General features: G+C 37.8%; 1 protein-coding gene and 1 pseudogene across 2 annotated transcripts in view; one reads left to right on the top strand and one right to left on the bottom strand.

The window, feature by feature from the left end:
* Window positions 1-13,879, top strand: part of LOC110196025 (protein C-mannosyl-transferase DPY19L1-like) — a 153,114-nt gene that overhangs the window by 82,875 nt on the left and 56,360 nt on the right. For both annotated transcript variants that reach the window (XM_020969095.2, XM_020969096.2), the window contains exon 10: window positions 4,751-4,828. In XM_020969095.2, the coding sequence (XP_020824754.1) occupies window positions 4,751-4,828 (78 nt within the window). The remainder of the gene's footprint in view (window positions 1-4,750; window positions 4,829-13,879) is intronic.
* LOC110195971 (T-complex protein 1 subunit theta pseudogene) lies at window positions 8,168-11,819 on the bottom strand (annotated as a pseudogene).

The following is a 13,879-nucleotide window of genomic DNA, read 5'->3' as shown; positions in this document are numbered from 1 at the left end:
TCTAATTACATATAAGGACAATTTTCAAAATTCCCTTTGGAAAGGTTTTGACTTCCAAGTTTTTCTCCCTCCCTCACTTCCCCACCCCAGACAGCAAGCAGTTTGGTGTAAGTTATGTATGTGCAGCCATGTAAAACATATTTGCACATTAGTCATGTTGTGAAAGAAGAAACAGAACAAAAGGGGGAAAAAAACCATAAAAAACCCCCAGAAGTGAAAATAGTGTGCTTCCGTCTGCACTCAGACTAGCAGTTCTTTTTCTGGAGATGGATAGTATTTTCCATCATAAGTCTTTTGGAATTTTCTTGGATTGCTGTATTGTCGAGAAGAGCTAAGCCAGTCATAGTTGATTGTCTCAGTATGTTGCTATTACTGTGTACAAGGTTCTGGTTCTACTCACTTCACTCAGCATCACTTCATGTAAGTCTTTCCAGGTTTTTCTGAAGTCTGCCTGTTCATCATTTCTTATTGTACAGTAGTACTTCATTACATTTGCGTGCTACGGCTCTCTGTGTTATTTTGAACGTTAACCCCAGTTTTTCTCTCAAATAAGGGCCTATCTTGTTAACAGTATTCTTCCAGCTTCACCATATGGTTACACATGTAATGTTGCAGTCTCTGAAGAAGCTGCAGATTTCTTAAACGGGGACTAGGGCATGAGGAGGCAGTGCTGTATGTTAGCAATGAAGACGTAGCATAAAAGAGGTCAGGAGAGATGTAGAACTGAAAAAAAAAACTGACAAGAGTGAGCTGCAACCTTTGAAGAAGATGCATGGTTGATTGGCGTGCATGCAGTTGCTTGTAGACCATCCTTAGCACCTTAAGTAAACCACTGGTTGAAGAGTCACAGGAGGATAAGGAGATGGAAGACAGTTGCCCAGAATGCAATAATGTGATCCACTTGTGACCTTCTTTGGAGGAGGAAGGTGCCCTCACTGGTGAGATGGAGACAAGTATCAAAGATTGTTCCCTGGGTCAACTTGACCTCTTCACAGTATGAGCTTTAACCAAGTCATTTCCAGCTCCTGTTACCCCATTGAAAATATCTATAAAGATTTAGACTACCTCAGAATTGACTGTTTTGAATGTTACTACTTCTTTTTGAAGTCACTGAAAAAGTTTTGAACAAATACCTTTATAATTTGTAGTTCATCCTTATCAGTATACTCATTCATTTATTTATTCAGGAGGCAGATATTTATTGATGAGCAGTATGTACCCAGAACTGTTTTAGGATACCTAGATTATTTTTTCTAACATGGTTTTTTCCAGCCCTTAATAGAGTGTCTTTGTCTTCTATCATTTGTGTAGTTTTGTTCACCTCTAGGAATTTGCTATACATAACTCCACGTGTTTTTAGAGTGTATACATAGCTACCACATTAATTTTTTATTATAACTATTTTTTTCTGCCCAGTCTGGTATAAACAAATGTAATGAGTCTATTATACAGCCTGTTGTCTAACTTACTGATGAAAATATTAAATATCAAAGCAAACATTACTCTGTAAACATAATCATTGCTGGGAAATTGTTAGGTATACATTCTGTTCTATTTTCTTTCAAGAATGATGAGTGAAATACATGGAGATAATAATAACAATAAAATAGAAGAAATAATAACATTCATATAGTGCTTTAAGTTTTGCAAAGTGCTTTATAAGTATTATTTCATTTCATCCTTACAACCACTCTGGGAAACAGGTGCTATTAATATGATTTGCCTGGGGTCACAACTAGTAACTGTCTGAGGCTGCATTTGAACAAAGGTCTTCCTCACTCCAAGTACCCTATTCACTGTGCCACCTTGCCACCTGGATATTGATTCATTATATTCCAATTAATTTTATTCCAAAGTTACAATATTCCAATTCCAATATTCCAAATTATATTTCCCCTGGCAGCAAAAATGAGTTAGTTGTATGTTTCAAATGTGACACCGCCCCACAGATGGCGTGTCCTTTGTGTTTTTCATCAACTCCAGATCCACTGCCGTGATTTTCCCTTATGATTTTCTGCCACTGGGGAAATCTGAGGAAAACTAACCAGGTTAGCTTGTGAGGAAAGGGGAACAGAGCGACTTCAGGAACTCTGTCTGACATTGAGGGACGTCCTAGCTGGCTGTAAGATCAAGTGCAGTGATTGATGAGCGGTGGTTCACTTTTCGATCTCGTGTTAATGATGAAGTGGAAGACAGGTTGTGAGAAGGCCTTTTTTTAATGTTACCTGAGACATTGTCAGCACCCAAGAATAGTGACCGTTTTTCTTTGACAGCTCCTTGAGTTTCTGGAATATCTAAAAGTAGGATGCAACTGGAAATAATTTAAAAATTTTCCGTAGCACTTTGCCTGGATAGCTCCTTCGCATGTATGATAATCTGAGTTATATTTATTTGTACTCTTTTATTCCCAGTATTAGGTTGTAAGCTGCTTTAGGGCAGGGACTGTATTTGTTTCATATTTGTATCCCAGTAGCCTACCATATAGCTTACACATAGTAGGTACTTAATAAATATGACTTAAATTCTTGAATTAACATCTTTGCTCACTTTCCCCCATGTTTTATTTAGCTTGGTCTGTAAAACTTGTTTCCTATAGAGTAAACACATAATTAATTTTTAAAAATATTAAATTATTAAATAAAAACATACATAGAAAATGTTTAGTTTTAACTTCTTAAATTATTAGGAAATGGGTTTAAAATGAAAATTCCATTTTCTTTAGTTACATATGAAAGGATATTGAGTAAAATACCACATGAGATAAAATTAGTTTTTTGTTCACATAAAAACTAAAAGTTTAATTGAATATCTAATATAGAAAGATTCCATATGGAGGTTTATGTATAATGGTATTTTAGTGGTGGATTTGTGATCTTATTGATGTGAACCTTTTTCTTAATGATGTACTTATGCATGATTTTTTCCTCCTGTCCAACTCATATCTGTGTTCTCTCTCAAATTCTTTACGGGGGGTTCACTGAACCTATTAGGGCCTTTCTTTAACTTTTGACATTGCAGGGATACTAGGAGGTTCGTGTAGGATGTCCATACATGATCTCTTATTCTCACACATGACTAGACATTTTTCCTGTGTTACTCTTTATCGATAATATGTTGTAGCCTGTTTGTGCCCACCCATTATGTACTTCTCGATTCGTTAGATGACTTTTAACTTTAATTCTTACTAGACTGGATTTCTCTGGATTACTGTCATATAGCATCAATAAAAGAATACTGGGCCTTGGTTTGAGGAAAAGGGTCATTAAAAGCACTTCAGACTTTCCTAAAGGCAATCCAATCCACCTCTTGTTCTCTTCAGTTTGGGGGCCCATTCATTGTTTATCCTCAATGTCTGAGATTGGTACTGTGATATATCATCAACTTTATGAACTGTACGTCATCTTGCATATCAGAACCTGTATAATAGGCATACTTTGTATGTGTTGTTTTTCTTGTTTGAAAAGTTAAATCAATCACTTCTCAATTAAGAAGTTTTTTCTAGTGTTTCTTGATTGTCATTTTCTACAAAGAGCATATGGACAAAGTTATTAACAAAGTTATCTCTGTGGTCAAATCCTTGTAGCAGTCTTGTATGATTTTAAACATAAGATTTTAAACATATGGGAGGCACCTTGTTGGAGAGCATTTAAGGTGGTCTTTTGCTGTATTGAATCAGATTCTTTTTTTTTTTTTAAAGTCAACCTATATAAGCACAGTTCGATATTGTATTCTGCAACTTTCAGGCAGTTGTATTACTATGAAATCTACTAATTTTTGATAGCTTTGTGCATGCTTTTCAACCTTCACCAGAGATAGATTCAAAATGTGTGTAGATTATTCTTGTAAAAGTGTTTTTTAAAGAGAACAGGCATTTGGGATAATAGTAACTGATATTTTTTTAGTAGCTTTTTTTTTGGAGGGTAATAGAACAATATCTCCTACTTTGGACTAGGCCACTTTTTGGACAAGAATTTCATGTTTAGAGTACCAACAACTAAGCTAATGTTTACAGACAGCAAAAAAATAGGTGATTCTTAACAACTTTGGCCCCCTTTCCCACCACACTTTTCACTGTTATGGCAGAAATGGTAAGGTATTATATAGAACCTAAGGACCACTGTTTCATGGGTGGCCATAGCCAAAAAATCTACTGCCAAATGGCCAGTCTGCTTATGAGTCTTTTTGTACTTAATGAGAGTAGACCTAGGAAAGAGCACGTAGTTCATTACCAGAACTGAGCTGTCAGCCTTTTCTTCATGGTAGAGCCTGCCAGAGTTTGGGCATCAGTGGCCAAGCTTTTGAGAACCAGTGATCTCCATGCTACAGTGACGTCTTAGTACATTGTAGGACTTTGTATCTATACATCAGAAAATTAAAATATTTTCAAATTAAAAATCCTTTATAACTTTAAACATTGAAATAGTTTCTTCTAGATAAACTTCTAATGAAGATGGAAATGTGGAATTATGAGGCAGCCTTTTATAAAAGTAATATACATTTATGAAATAGATGAATACATTTACCCTTTTAGTTTTGCTTCTGAAACATTGAGTTACTCTGTAGTTGAGGTCTCTTGTTTTATAAAAAATGGACATTGATTTTTAGAAGTCATTTGTCAGATGTCATTAGAATAGAGTTTACATCATAATGCCAGGATACTTAGAAATATTTTCTTTAGTGTGTTACATATCTCAAACTGATAATTAAATTCTATACAACATTTTCACTGTTTATGTATTTTTTTTTTCAGATGGCCTCATTATTTCCTATGTATATTGTGGGGTATATTGAGCCATACAAATTTCTGAAGATCATCCTTGTGAACATGGTAATTTCTTATTATCATTTAATTTGATATTAAATTCAAACACTTTGATGCAAGTTTATTAATTACTTTACATACTTTATTATAGAAGTTTAACTAAAGTAGTCCTAATTAAGACATATTAATTGGACTTTGCATAGTAACATTTGTTGTCATTCAGTTGTTTTCAGTCATGTCTGACTCCTTGTGACCCCATTTGGGGTTTTATTGGCAAAGATACTTGAATGGTTTGCCATTTCCTTTTCCAGCTCATTTTACAGAGGAGGAAATTGAGGTAAACAGGGTTAAATGACTTGTCTAGGGTCCCATAGCAAGTAAGTGTCCGCGGTGGGACTTGAATTCAGGAAGATCAATTTTGCTGATTCCAGGCCCGGAACTCTATGTACGATGGTGTCACCTGGCTGCCCGTAGTAACATTATAGTCTGATTATAATATTTTGTCATTTAATCTTTCCCTTAGTCTTATAATCCCTTCATCTTCCCCATTCCCTTCATTCTCTCCACTCCTTAGTTCTTTCTCAGTTCATCAACCTTGCCCCATCTATACGCTCTTCTTTTTTTCATGTCTTGACCCCTTGGTGAATCAGCTTCTCTCTTGTCCTGTCACTCATCACACCTTTTGAAACTTCAACCCTGGATTACTTTCACCATCCATACCATTTGCTCCTATTTGTGTACTGCTAAACAGAGCTAGAAGAAAGTAAGAAACTGTGCTGACTGGGTACACTAAAATGTATTATCCAGTCTCAACTTGACTTTCAGTGGAGCATGACGAACATTCTGTCCACCTTAGTAGATTAGCTTTTGCACTTTCCCTCAAAGTTGTTCCATACATTCTCATCTATTCTTAAACCTTCTTTGATACACTCTCCTCAGCCCTCTCTGATTAGGACCATGCCTCATAGTTCACCAAAAACATTGATCGCATTACTTCAGAGCTCTTCTTTCTCCCCACTCCTCATTTCACAGCATTCAGATAGCTTTCCCTACTATTTCCTCCTTCAGTCTGGTATCAAATGAAGAAGTGGCTTTTTTTCTTGCCAAGAGTAACCCCTCTACATGTACCCTCGATTTCAGTCCCTCTCAAACTTTCTAGCAAATTGGTCTCACTGTCCTCCCACTTCCTTTCATTTTCCTTCTCTCCTTATCTTCTAGCTTCATTTCTGCTACCCAAGAATGTCTGCCTCTCACTTAAGAAAAACATCTCATTTGATCCTGTGTTTCCCTGTGAACATTTTCTAAATCTCTTTTCTCCTTTGTAGCGTGGAAAGCCATCTGCACTTACTGATTCCACTTCTTTTCTCACTTTCTAAACCCTCCACAATCTATATTCCAACCTCTTAGTTCAACTAAAATTGCCCTCTCTGAAGTTAGCAGTGTTGTTTTAATTGCCAAATCTGATGGCCTTTTCTCAATCCTCATTCTTCTTTGACTTCTCTGAAGCATTTGACACTGTTGATAATTCTTTCCTGAATAATTACTCCTCTTTGTTTTCTGTAACACGACCAGTTCTCCACTTATCTCTCTGATCATTAACTATGGGTATCCCCCAAGACTTCATCCTGGGGCTTCTTCTTTTCTCTTCTATTTCATCTTGGTGATCTTATCAGATTCCATGGGTTCAAGTATTATTTTTTCTGCTGATGATTCTCAGATTTGGATATCCAGCTCTAATCTCTCACGAGCTACAATCACACATTGCCAACTGCCTCTTTGGTATCTTGGACTGGATTTCTCAGAGGTATCTTAGGCTCAACATGTCTAAAACAGAAATCATCTGTCCCTTTCCTTTTTCTGCCCCTGAACTCCTTCCCCCCCCCCAAACTTTCCTCTTACTGTTGGAAGATTCCTTATTTTCACTTGACACTCCAACTAATTACCAAATCTTGTTGTTTCTCACTTCTCAGTATCTTTCCACTAGACCTGTTTATCTCAATTTACAGTCACAACCCTAGTTCAGGCTCTTGTCACCTCTCTACTGGTCTGCTGAGGTTGCCTAACTTGCCTGTAGACTCTTCTCCATTCTAATCTGTCAAGATGCTTTTTCAGAAATTGATCTGACCACATGTCCCACTCATTCCAGGGTCAAGTATAAAGCTTCACTGTTTGGTGCTTAGAGCTCTTCATGAACTGGTCCCTTCCTACCTTTACAATCTTGTACTTGAGTACCCTTCACCTGCTGATAATCCGATCCAGGTACTCTGACTTGCTTATAATTCTCGGACAGACACTCCATTTCCTGTCTCGAGCCTTTGTCCTGTCTATTCCTCATACCTGGAACACTCTGCCCCACCCCCCCTCTGCTCCTTATGTCACTGGCAGTCTGTAGAAAGCCTTTCCTACTTCCCAGGAGCAAACTAGTCAGGGCACAAGACAGCAGGACCATCACTCTAGACACTCTGCCTGCCTTGATGCAGCCTCAGCATTTTGGGCCACCATGTCACCATGGACTCCTGTATAGTGAAAAGTGCCATTAAAACTATAGCTCTTGTGAACAAAATTCCTCCAGAATCACACTGTTCTTGTTTTTGAACTTGTGAATTTGATTTTTCCAAGTCAGGGTAAGACTTTATTCAAATACTGGTACTCTCAACAGTCTAGGTATTCCCTTTAGCTCTTTAGATGTCATCCCATCCATACAGGACTGCCAATTCTGTGTTTCTTGTCTATGTCTTTGTGAATTATATGTCCCATGTGCCTTCCTTCCTTCCTTCCTTCCTTATTTCTTGACATACAAGTTTACCAGTGATATCAGCAAAGTTGAATGGTTTTCTCCCCCTTATATCTTTTTTGGTCCTGTCTTTCTTTGATGATACTGTTTATTTGTTTTTCTATCCTCTGAAGTTAGCGCAAGCATAAAGTAAATGTTTTAAATAGATGCTGGTTGATTGGTTTCTGTTCTGTAAGATTTCTCCATTTTCTTTTGAGTAATTTTCAGTTTTAATTTTTTAAAGTGTTTCTAAAGTGTTCATGACTGATACCCACGTTCCTTAGTTTTAAGAATGAAGTGTAGGATCATTAAGGAAATTGTCATTTCTTTTTTTCCTTCTTTTTGGCCATAAAAAATTGATAGTATTTATCGTCTTGGAATACAAACAGGATCTTTGGACTTGAGATGTTCAGTCATTCTGGTCTTGCCACGATTATCTGCACAACTCAATACAGTAACTGCAGCATTAGTAGCCAACTTGATAGCCTGGTCTTCTCCGAGGTGCAAAACACCCTTTGCTGCGGCGGTCTCAGCCTCCACATCCAATCCAGCACTCTGGTCTGCTTCTTGATGTACTGCATGAAGTTTAGAGATCGCTTCATTAGCCTGAACTGGAACTTTCTGCCGCCGTTTCAATGTCGTTGGTCTGTAGAAACTCCATGAACTAGAGTAGAGATGCCAGCCTCTCCGTTTCCGTGCTTAAGAACAACTGCTTGTGCGTCTCCGACCTCTGGTAAATAAACACTGTCACAATGGCCCATTTCTTCAAGCATTGGGGGAGTCAGTCTACAAAGGGCAGTAGCACCAACAATTTGACACAGTCTTCGGAGATCCCACCAACGATTCAGCCTGACCAACATTATCTTTTATTTGTTTGAGTAACGAAGAACCAGATCTGCAACTTTGCCACCTACTGTTACATTTGCACCAGAATCAGCAGTAGCCTTCACTTGTGAATCCAGGAGATTTTTTTCTCCTTTGCTAAAATTCATTAGTTCTTCTGTAGTCTTTATCAGTACTATTCCCTTAGTTTCAGTTATTGTGCCACCAGAAGGACAAGGATACACTGTTATTTTAGCATCTTTCACTGAAGTTGCATCACCTTCAGTTTCTTTCCGAAAAACCGTACCATGCAGTACTAAAGAGGAATGGATGCCAGAGCCCAGAATTTTACACACTCTGAAATGATCAACATTGAAATGACCAGAATCAGGAAAAACAGATACACATGCCTAGGAAATGAGCTTTGCCAAAAAGACTTCATTTCCATACTGCTTGCTCATAATGGAGGTCTGAAGCAGAGCTGGTACTTCATCAAACTCTCTTAAGATTTTTTGCAGAACAACATATTAAATCAGGAAAGATTTCATGGGCTTTTCTGCAAGCTATTACATAACCTTCTATGACCTCTGACACAGGGTGATTCTCAGGAGTTCTTCAGCTAACTCTAGAAAGGCTCCAGCATACACAAGGACAAAATTTGTGACATCCCCTCCAATCTCTTGCTCTTGCATGTGAGAAGCCATTACCATCATTTTTGCAGCAGGATGCTGTCCTTCTGGCTCTCTTAAAATAGTAGCTGTATCATTGGTCACAAACAGCTTCTCCAGATGTTCATTCCATTTGGTCCATATTCAGTACGGGTAATCTGGGCAAACTCCTTACATGCTTGTATGTTCCTGTACACTCTCTAATCCTGAATAATGTTTAGCCCCTCCTTTCAGCCTCTGGGTGAAACCCAGAGCTTTGAGAATGTGGAGTGCCACAGCTACATGGTAACTATGGATCAAAATGGACAAGACGCCAAACACACCAGAGAAAAAGCATGCAATGCCAGCTCGGTTATTTCTAAAAGACAATCGAGTCTGCCCTTTTCCTCCTGTTCAATTTTCAATCCAACTCATTATTCATTTACATTATTCCTTTTTTCCGTTCTTCTCTCTCTCCTTTTTTTTTTTTATCTACTCATCAGATCATATAGAGAAAGAATATATGCACACACATATATACTGATAGATGCAATCTTTTGGTTAGCCATCTAGCTGCATTTCATATCTGGCCAGTAGATATTCTTCAACCACTTGCTTTTTCTCCCTGTGAGAGTGATTAGGCCAAAATCTTTTGAGCGGTCATGGATCTAATTAGAGAGGCTCAGCAGTGTTCCAGGAATTGATGTAACCAGCACCATGTTCTCTCTGAAAAAGGGCGTGAGTTATAGGAAATCCTACTTCATCATGGTCCTACCACTAGATCTTTTCTGTGACGGGGCAGACACTTTGACAAGAATGTATCTGCTTGTCATGTCTGATGATAACTGGGTTGTTCGTCAAGGTTAGTTTCATTTGCATGGGAGAGACCTTGATAGTCAAAACCATTTTTAAAAACTAAATACAGTAATCAAGTGGGATCTTGTACTCCCTGATTCTCTCTCAATTGTTTTATGGTAAAGATGTGCACTACTGTCATCATTTGTAAAGTTTTGCCTGTCTCCTACTCCTGTCCTAGTTGAAGATGCCTTTGAGATTTATATATATATATATATATATATATATATATATATATATATATATACACACACACACACACACACACACACACACACACACACACAGAAGATTCTTAAAAATTTTTTGAAGATGGGAAAACAGACATATGCATTAGTTTCCTTGGTATTTTTCTTTGGTACTAATAATGTCTGAAGTTTTTTCCATACCTTTCCATTTCTCCACCTTTTCAAGATAACTCAATAATTAATTGATACTTCAACACCATAATAGGTGTGCTGCCTGCAGCATCTTGTTCTTTTGTGTGCACTTGTTCTAGTCCTGCTCCTCCCCCAACCCCCCCCCTTTTTTAGTGCTATTTCTTCCGCATCTGTAAGAATGTCTAAGCCTGTGATGTTAGAGTCAACAAGTGGTCATTTGGTGGTGAAAAAGATTTGTTATGTAAATCTTTTTTGCACATCTTTTCCATTTTATTTCTGTTTTTTGTTCTTGTAGTTGTTTGTACTACATAGCTTATCTTTTGGTTCATATTTTAATTTAATTCCTGTATTAGTTTTGATTGAAATAGAGGATAAGAGAACTGGCCTTGGAGGCGGTAGGATCTGGGTTCAAATCCCCACTAAGGCACTGATAAAATATGTGACCTGGGCAAGTCACTTTATTCATATAGGTCCCATTATTTCCTTTTATATGAGAGGGTTGGACTAGATGACCTTTAAGAACCCTTCTCTCTCTGAATCTATAATTCCATGATCTTTGATTTAATAGTAAGTTGGTGGTCTGACTGTACTCAGACAACAGTTTTGTTACTGTCTCCCAAATAATAACAATAATAATAACAACTGTGACAGTCAAAATACTGTCAATTTTAAATAGAATGGATTTATAAAAAAATTTTTAAATGCTATTTCATTTTTATCATATTTAGTTCTTGCCGTGTTTGGTGCTTTCACATACTCTTTTTTGGGAAAAGTATTCATGGCATGTTGATGTGAGGCTTTTTATGTCATAAACAAGTCCTTGGTATGTTTTATTTCTTGTTCCTAATCCACATTTTTCAAAATTTGCTATCATTATCCCCAACTCTGGAATAAGATCAATAAGTATCAAAGTATATATTGGTTTAATTTGTCTAATCCAGTTCTTCATAGGATGGCTCTTCATTCTTTGCAACAGATATTGGTACCTAGGCTGCTATATTTTCAAAATCTTCTTGCAAATACTTGTGAATATTGCCACATGGAATGTTCAGACATCCCATGAAATTTTCTTGTTACCTTTGAATCTGTGAAAAAATGAATTCCACCAACTCCTTTGCCTTTCTAAAGAAGACATGTGAGTCATGTTTACCATGTAGTTACAAGGTCCTTAGGTCTTCTCAGTTCATTTATAGCAAGAATATCAGAATTGCTGAGATTGAGTTTAGCCAAAGTGTGTTCGTTCCTTGGTCGTTGATGAATAGTTCACATTTAGAGTACCAAAAGCTAACTTTCTAGTTGTCCTAAGAACTTGTTATTCTGAGCAAGACTACATTTTTCCCTATTTGATTTTATCTTAGATTGGGACACATTCTAACCTTATAAAATTTCATTGAATCTTGGATCATCCAACATTTTAGCTATCCTTTCTAGCTTTATGTCATCTGCAGATTTCATAAAAATGCTGTTTTTGACCTTTATCCAACTCATTGATGAAGATCTGAAGGAGTGTAGGGCCTACCTGGATCCCAGGGGTGCTCCATGAGAGTACTTGAGGACTGTACTACTTTCTCTGTGGACATGGGATACTTGATAGCCAACTGGTCTGTGGGTCAGACCTTTGCAGTAGCTCTGAATCCAGTTAACTGTGTACTGTTATTGAGCTCACGTCTTTCCCTTTTTCCCATAAGAATAACATGATTCTTTACTGAAATCTAGGTAAACTGTACTTACAGCATTGTTCTGAGCTACCAGTCTAGTGGGACTGAGATATAGACTGAACCTAAAATCATTATTATAGTGAGTTTCTTGGTGAAGAAACTTCCTCCCCTGATGCACGTTGGTATCTTATCTCAACTTAAAGTCTCAGCTCCGAGGAGCATTGAGAAGTTACGTCACTTGCTCAGAGTCACGTAGCCAGGATTGTGTTAAAGATAGGACTGGAACTCAGGTCATCTTGGGTTTCAGCCTCATACTCTCTCTGCCATGCCAGGCTAACTCGTACCCATCCAGTATCCTTGTCCAAATCAGAAATAAAAGTCATTGTCTGATAAGCCCTGTTGTTGAGGAAGACATTATAGGTCTCTGTGGCCATCACTCTATCACTCTGTTACAGTAGTGCAGAGGTCCAGTTGATGTGGATGGTTCTTTCGTAGGCATATCCCAGCCCATAAATGGCTGCCCATCTCGTTTGGGTTCTCTTGGATGTTCAGCCCAAAGGAACGACCTTACGTAGAGAGGACCTTCCTTGAATTCTCTTGGTATCCCAAGGTATTGGCCATGGGTTCATTCTCATTCTTCCCACACTATCAGCCTATGTTCTTTTTTAGGCCTACATTTATTTGGTGACATCCTTCATGCTGCTTCTCCTTTATAATCTTTGCCTACTTTGACTCACCATATATCTTGGCTCAACTTGGTCTCAAGGAGTATGTTATATTTCATGACTCAAAGACATTAACCCCATTGCAAGAGTATTTGCTTTCCATCATTTGGAAAATGGCTCATATAAATATAATGAAATGTAATTGTGAAGATGTGGTGAAGTTGAAGAGCTCTGTCTGTCAAGAAGGACTTGTTAAGTGCACGTTCTGTGTGCCAGGCACTGTGCTAAACACTGAGGAGGTGTAGTGCAGAGAAGCTGAGCAGCGAGACTTGGAGAAACTGATGCAGAGTGAAATGAGCTACCTGCACCTTTAGCTCCAGTGCTTTAGTGGAGAGGATTTTAAAAAAGAAACAGAAAGCAGTTTAATTAGAATCATCAAGTCATCGTGATCCCAGAGGAGAGTTGGGACAATGATCTTCTCTCCTTTTTCATGCCAGAGGTGGGAGACTGTGGGCATGGAATACTACGTATATTATCAACCTTGGTTGATGTGCTGCTTAATTTTTCTAAATCGCTTTTTTCTTCTTTGTTAAAATACCTTGTTGGTTGTAGCAGGGGAAGGGGATATATTAAAAAATGGAGGTAATATAAAAACAAAAGCTATAAATAAAGATATGGGCCTTAGTTTCAGGGAAAATCTTGTAGTCGTTAAAGGAAGTTTGAATTCCCTGTGAAGGTAGTCTAGTCACATTCCTTCTGGTCAGTTCTAGGCCCATTTGTATTGTCTAAGACATGAATTATCTTTGCATTTTGTTCAAATACACACCATACTTGGATATTAATAAGGCATTCTTCATCAGTTTGGCTCTTCATGTCTGGACAGTTTGGCTAAAATCTTTCAAGTGATTATGGATCTCAGTTAGAAGGCTCTCTGGAGCTCAATGCAGTCAGCCCAGTATCATTTGCAAAAGAGAGATATTTGGTCGACATCATCCATACAGAATCCTTGTTCCTCTTGGACTTTTCATGGGTGCTTCACTAACCTTCCTTTCAGCAGTACATCCTAGAATTTTGCTAGGAATCCAAGTAATCTCATTGACCTTTGCTTTTCATGTGACCATATGTGAAAACCAGTAACCGTATGTCTTCTACATTTTTCTTCTTCAAACTAAAGATAAGTACATATTTTTTTAGAGCTATAAGGGACTTGAGCAATCCCCAAGTCAAAACCCCCTCATTCTATAGATAAGCAAACTGAGACTTAGATTTAAATGCCTTGCGTGGGTTCACAAAGCTAGTAAGTATCTCAGGTGGAAT

The sequence above is a fragment of the Phascolarctos cinereus genome, unplaced genomic scaffold, assembly GCF_003287225.1.
Source record: "Phascolarctos cinereus isolate Bilbo 61053 unplaced genomic scaffold, phaCin_HiC Scaffold_4;HRSCAF=312, whole genome shotgun sequence".
Classification (NCBI taxonomy): Eukaryota; Metazoa; Chordata; class Mammalia; order Diprotodontia; family Phascolarctidae; genus Phascolarctos; species Phascolarctos cinereus.
Note: the sequence above shows the minus strand (reverse complement) of the source record. Positions and strands in the feature narration are given on the sequence as shown.